Raw genomic sequence first — 7,025 nt, 5'->3', positions numbered from 1 at the left:
AATTGGAAGTGTCTTGGCAACATTTTGACGAAGTCCCATTCGTCTGGCAAAGTGAGAAAGAGCCTGTGGCCTAGAAGTTAAACACAGCTGCTTAACATGCAGACAGCCCAGGTTCAAATCTCAGAAAAGGTATGTCTGGTTGATAAGAATTAAAAAGTTCGAAATAGCTATTCCAGTTCTCCTTTAATTCTTTGCTAGCAATCCATATATATTATATATATCAGTATATATATATATATATATATATATCATATATATATATATATATATATGTAGGTCTTTGGTTGTTCGGGTTTTCTCCCACGTAAAATTGGAAGTGTCTTGGCGACGTTTCGATTCGAAGCTTCGTGTCGAGCAGCATTTGTCTTTTAATGCCTATGAACAGAGCTGGCTGTGTCTGATTGGGTGGAGGTGTTCAGCTTCGTTGCTGTGCTCTGATTGGCTTCTGAAGCACGAAGCTGAAGACACCAGCCTGAAGATGACGAATGGGACTTCGTCGAAACGTCGCCAAGACACTTCCAATTTTACGCGGGAGAAAACCCGAACAACCAAAGACCTACATACAAATACCCGCGAAAACCTCAGAAAACTATATATATATATATATATATATATATATATATATATATATATATATATAGAGAGAGAGAGAGAGAGAGAGAGAGAGAGAGAGAGAGAGAGAGAGAGAGAGAAAGGACAGGATAGGAATCCATCTTCTGAGTAAGTAAAGGAGACAAGACTTTATATTCCATCCTTATTTATTCAAAGTACATACTATATATATATTGAAGGTGGCTTTTCTGGAAGAAGATGAGGGTGGTTTTAAAACTTTAGAATCAACAACAATTTGCACTGTGCTGATGGCCTTACTCTGATAACGGAGAACCCATATGATCTGCAAGCTCTTGTAATAAAAGTCAAGGAGCACAGGTTGAGGCCAAGATTAAATAGAAAGAAAACTGAACTAAAAACAATAGATACAAGTCTATGGAGATTCTCAGTCATCCAGGTCATGGTTATCTTAAAGGTGCTTTTTCAAAAGGCAGTTGGACTGTTTTTCCTTGAGGGAGATGTTTCACCATCCCAGAAGCTTCCTGAGTCGGAAATGAAGAAGCTTCTAGTTTGAGAAGCAAAACATCTTCCTCAAGAAAAAAACCAGTCCAGTTGCCTTTTGGAAAAGCACCTTTGAGATAACAATAGATACAACAACAAGCCTTGCAATTAACAAGGAAGGTACTGAAGTTATGGATCCTTTTTACGTTTCAAAATCAACTCACATTAGCAAAAGAGTCAGAAGTCAAGAAACACAATCGCAAACAAGCATTTGGTAAGGTAGTTGTCAACGCTACAAACGTTGGATGTTCTTGCTTTGACAACAGATGGAGATGCAGCCTTTTTCTTTCTTATACTGTACTCTTAGAATTAGATGATACTGGGGGAGGGGGAGGAATGTGATGGGAGTTAGTTAGATATACAATATTGTAATAAGAGCTGATAAAGCATGGCGGAATACAAACTGGGCAGAAAGCCAGCATTTCAAACTAATTGGAGAATGTGATTTATGATGGTTAGTTGTAGAAGGGAATTGTGCTTTGATCTATGTGTTGAAGGGAGGGGAAGTCAGATTTTGACTTCCATTGTGTACATGCCGAAGCTTTGCTGCTCGATTAAAGATTCTTTAAGGTAAACAATGCCTCAAAGTTCTTTGAAGAGTTTCATCTTTTGGAACCATGACATTAGCAAGGAAATCTTTGCAAAAGATATTCAGATGCCATGATGTATATATCAATACAAAGGTCAAAATGATGCTGGGAGTGTTTTCCCTGTGACACTCTATGGAAGTGAACAATGGCATTTGAAGAAAGAGGATGGGAAGAAGAGAACTATCTTTTGAACTTTGGTGTTGGAGAAGACGACTGAGAATATCATGGATAGCCAAGAAAACAAAAAAAAAGAATCCTCAGAACAAATCAGCCCAGAGTTCTCATTCAAGACATAAATAAGCAGGCTGAAATTATTGCATTTTACAATAATCATGCAAAAAGCTAACTCCTTTGAGAAGTCCATGATGCTGAGCAATGTGGAAGGAAAGAGCAGAAGATGACCCACAGTGAGGAAGATGGACTCAGTGGTGGTGGGTGCACTGTTGGAAGACCTAAAGGACCAGAACAGATCATCACAAAGAAGATCTATCTGTGTGTTGGCTAGGAGATGACACCAACTTGATGGTACATAATCAATCAATTTATCAATCAATCAGTTAACACAAATCTATCTTATACTTAGACACGGCTGTTTGTAGCTACATGGTATAGTGTTGTATGTATACATCCTGTAGGTATGAATGATTAATGTTATCAGTATATATCTAAAACTCCTATTAGATAAAACTGCCAAGATTCAGAACGGGATGTTACAATCCCTTCATTTTGCAAGCACGCCACAATCCAAAACCATGATCATACAGTTATCTTTGATTAGTGGATCCCCGAAATCTACCAGGGAGATAGAGAGACCCTACAAGCTTGGAATCTCCCCCAGTTCTTCTTTAAAGAGAGTGACACTCTACCTCCACACTGGATTTGCTCTTGGTTAGGGTCTGCCCTGTGGTCTCATTGAAAGCACTCTCAAGAGCAGTCAAAATAGATGTCCGTAGCTTCTCCCTGAAGTCCTGTCCCACGAAGACATACAGGAAAGGGTTCAGGCAACTGTTGAGATAAGCCAAGCTTGAGGCCAAGGGTATTCCCACCATCAGAAAGGTCTGTAGTCCAGGTGTTACCCTGGCAGCGGACATCTCCAAGAAGGAAAAGACATGATAAGGGAACCAGCAGATGAAGAAGGCCACAACCACGGCCACCATGATCTTGAAGGGCCTGGTTGAGCGGGTGAGCCGAGTCCCCTTCAGCCTGACTGTGATAATGCCGTAGCAAAAAAGAATGATGACAAACGGCACTAAGAATCCAGCCACAAAACGGGTCATCACCAAGGTTTGAGCACGATACTCTCCCAGCTTAACAACCTCCTCTGACTGGAAACTGTCTGATAAGGCAAAGTTGTTGTAACAGTGAGTGATGTTCTCTTCCCCAGGAGAACCTTTAAGATCCCGGAAGACAAAATAAGGGGAACTGAGGGCCAAGGCGGCTATCCAAATGCCCAGGGCCACCAGAGAAGCCAGCTGAGGTGTCCGATGGTTCTGGGCCCAGACGGGGCACATTACAGAGACACAGCGGTCCATGCTGATGATGGTGAGGAGGAAGACGCTGGCGAACATGTTGAGGAAGGCCACCGTGCTGATGAGTTTACACAGCAGCTTCCCAAAGGGCCAATGGAAGCCCAGGGCTATGTAGGCCACACTCAACGGGAGGAAGGAAGTAAAGACCAAATCAGCAATGGCCAAGTTGAGGAACCAGACAGCATTCACGGTTCTCTTCATATGGAAGCCAGTGATAAAAATGACCAAGCTGTTTCCAGTCACCCCTAACAAGAAGGCTATGCTGTAGATCACCATGGAGAGTATGTGCATTGAGTTGAGGAGGCTTGCATTCTCCTCCAAATCAGGATAGTCCTCGTAATCTTCGTAAAGGCTTTCTGGAGACGTGGAGTTGGCGGCCATTTTGGTAGAAAAAAATCTGTTGGAAGGAAATAGGAAACGGTAGAGGATGGAAATATTACTTCACAAAGTTGGCACAAAATGGAGCTGTGGCTGTTTGACCAACTTTTAAAGCTATGGAACTACCCCAGGATCCTGTTATAAAATAAAATTTTATATTTTGTTTTATATCACCAGGCTAGAAACCAGCAGATGGTGAGTTCTAGTCCCATCTTAGGCATGAAAGTCAACTGGGTGACTTTGGGCCAATCACCAGGAGACAGTGAGTTCTAGTCCTGCCTTAGGCATGAAAATTGGTTGGGTGACTTTGGGTCAGTCACTCTCAATCGAACCCATACCACAAGGTTGTTAGGGCACTTTGAATGTTTGGATACCAATGGCAATATTCTTTAAACATCTGCAGTAAAAACGGAGCGTTTTCCCACATTCCAGAATGCTTTGCTGATAGGGATTTATGGAAGAGAACGTAGAGACAGCAGTAGGAGTCTTGGCGTGCAATATTGAGTCACAAGATGGCAGCAGAGCAACATCCTTTTAATCTAGAGGTAATGCCAGAGTGTGTGTTGTGCATTTTAACTTTTGCAAACTAATAATTCATCCCTCTAGCATCTATTTAATCCTTCAAATGAAACTTAATGTGGTATTCCCACTTTACGACCAGTTGCCCTTTCAAAACAAGAGTGTCCAGGAATTAATCATTTCTTTTGGCTCTTGTAACTAAAATTTAGTTAAAAACTATTTTATATTGTAAAATCTCCCAGAGATTTACTGCTCTTGGAATAATCTCAATGGCAGAACTGCTTTCACACCTAAAAGCTTATTATCTCATATGAACTGAAAACTCTTCCTCTGACTCCTTTCTGAGACCAATTAAATAAATGATAAAAGGCTGGGTTCATACAGGATAGGCTAACCTAACCTGGGGTTGGGCTGCTTGTGGGACAGTCAGCCATTATCTTTACTTGTTCGACACACCAGACCATCACACTAAGTGAGGATGTGGTCCAGCGTGGGGAGGAGGGATAATGTGCTATATGAACACCACAACTATTATAGGTGTTATTAATCCAAGTTCAGTATTTAGAACAGTCTTTGGCAACTTCAAGATGTGTGGACATCACCTCACAGAATTATTTTAGAGCAGTTGTTTTCCAAAGTTGGTAACTTTAAGTTGTGTTCTTGTGGAAAAATAAAGCCTTAAAAAGAAAAGGCTTTTACGAAATTCCATGGGTGAAAGAGAGATCTTTATTTTTGCGCAAAAAGGTTCAGAAGTGATTTAACCATCAACAAATTTCCGAACAAGGGGGAGGGTCTAAACTAAAGCTTTATAGGTTTCTTTCTCTCAGGAACAAAGGAAGCATAGATGGAATCTTACATTGTATATGAAATCTACTTTGTGTAACATTCAGATAGTTTCTCACACGTTAGGTCCATTTCTCATGGGAATACAATGAAGGCAGTTTTTACTTTTATACAATGTTTCTAAATATGCATTAGGTCATTCACATACTGTTAATACAGCTTTTGCTAACACAGCTTTCTTTTCAGAGATTATGCAGACACATGATTTTTTGCTTTTAGTGATTTTTCATTTTTATTATTTTACTTTATTCTTCTTTATTTTATGTTATTCTATTTCTTTCCCACTTTAGTGTAAACTCCCCGAATTCCTCATGCCCGCTTGCAGTTTGGTCTCGTGGTTAAGGCAACCAGGAGACAATGAGTTCTAGACCTGCCTTAGGCATGAAAGCTGGCAGGGGGATTTGTTTTGGGCCAATCACCTGGAGACTGGGAGTGCTAGTCCCGCCTTAGGCATGAAAGCTGGCTGGTGGACTTTGGGCCAATCACTAGGAGACTGGGAGTTGTAGTCCCACCTAGAAAGCTGGCTGGTGGACTTTGGGCCAATCACTAGGAGACTGGGAGTTCTAGTCCCACCTAGAAAGCTGGCTGGTGGACTTTGGGCCAATTACTAGGAGACTGGGAGTTCTAGTTCCACCTGAGGAATGAAAGCCAGGCCAACTCGCCTCACAGATTGTCGTTGGGAAAATAGGAGGGAGGAGTATTATGTATGTATTTCATTATTTGTAACCAAAATTTATAACGAAAGTAATAAAGGTGAGATCAAAAACAAATAAAATAAAAAGTAAGCCTTAGCCACCTTAAGACATATGAACTTCAACTCCCAGCATTCTTAAAATTGCCAAGGCTGATGGACACTCTTCCAGTGCAATAACTATCACCGAACAAGGGACCTGTGCAGCATTTATTGCGGTCACATTCTATTCCTGGCTGATTTTTTTTTCCCCTTAATTATTATATGTAACACTGGATTAAAGCCTTGTGCCTTTCCTAACCTCTTATTTTCCTTCCACGGAAGTTTTAATTTTCAAAACTCTGCATTCTTTCGGTTTCTTCCACCTTTGCTCACGGAATTAACATATGGACATTGGCAACCATTAACAGCCTGCTCGCTTGTTGCAGAAATAAAAACACATTGTAGCTGGATGTTCAGACCAGAAAAATGAGGATCAAATCCCCACCGGGCTAAGAACTTCAGTAAAACCTCTTTGCCTCTAGCGTCCTTAACCTAGTCTAACCTGCAGAGTTAATATGGAAGTAAAAACAAAGCCGCTGCCCCATTCGTTCTCCAGATCTGAGGAGAGCAAGATAAAATAGAATCACCAATATAAATTCTTGCTGAGTGGCAGCGCTGTGAAAAGAGAGTCTTACCTCGCAGCCGGGGTCTTCTCAAGTGTCTGATCCTTTCCAGGCTTCTTCAGTCTCTCAACCTCTAATTCCAAGGAATCTGTCATGCCCTCTGACGGCTTGAAAATTTATTGTGAAGTAGGGAGATTCACAGGTTGGCGGTGTGCATTTCTTAGGACGATGAAGAGTCCGGATGTGTGGCTAGAGGGAAGAGCCACTGTCCACAGACAGTTGCTCATTTTGGGATTGCCTGCAAAGAGTTGGCAGAGAGGCTGTGGGCAGGTTTAATTCTTTAATCCTTGGCCCAACAAGGAGCATGCTGTATCAGCGTTCATTGCCCACACACCATGCTGGACTCAGAAAGTCTCACTTGCCAGCCAGAGGCAAGGATATCCAAACAGATTAAATTATTCCAGAGAAGAAAGTGTGTACAGGAAGTCATTTCTCTGTGGCCACCTCCCAGCGTTTAGTCTGTGGAGATTCTCGGTCCTCCAGGTCATCGTTGTGCCAAAGGTGCTTTTTCAAAAGGAAACTGGACTGTTTTTTTTCCTCTGAGGAAGAAGGACAAGATGTTTCACTTCTCATCCAAGAAGCTTCTTCAGTTCTAACTTCAGTCCAAGCTTTTTGGATGAGAAGCAAAGCATCTTTTTCTTCTTCCTCAGGGAGAAAAATGGTCCAGTTGTCTTTTGAAAAAGCATCTTTGAGACCA

At 41.5% G+C, this 7,025-nt stretch overlaps 1 protein-coding gene across 1 annotated transcript; it reads right to left on the bottom strand.

The window, feature by feature from the left end:
- Nucleotides 1-719: 719 nt before the first annotated feature.
- Nucleotides 720-6,502, bottom strand: LOC120298687 (chemokine-like receptor 1). The gene is made up of 2 exons (XM_039322666.1): nucleotides 6,341-6,502; nucleotides 720-3,629 (listed from the first exon to the last, which is right to left on the bottom strand). Exons 1-2 carry the CDS (start codon nucleotides 6,421-6,423, stop codon nucleotides 2,549-2,551), a joined length of 1,164 nt encoding a protein of 387 aa, XP_039178600.1. The 5' UTR covers nucleotides 6,424-6,502; the 3' UTR covers nucleotides 720-2,548.
- Between the last annotated feature and the right edge of the window lie 523 nt (nucleotides 6,503-7,025).

This window comes from Crotalus tigris, unplaced genomic scaffold (genome assembly GCF_016545835.1).
Source record: "Crotalus tigris isolate CLP2741 ecotype Arizona unplaced genomic scaffold, ASM1654583v1 scf7180000024119.3904262, whole genome shotgun sequence".
In the NCBI taxonomy this organism is placed as follows: Eukaryota; Metazoa; Chordata; class Lepidosauria; order Squamata; family Viperidae; genus Crotalus; species Crotalus tigris.
The sequence above is the reverse complement of the archived record's forward strand: the minus strand, read 5'-3'. Positions and strand labels throughout refer to the sequence as shown.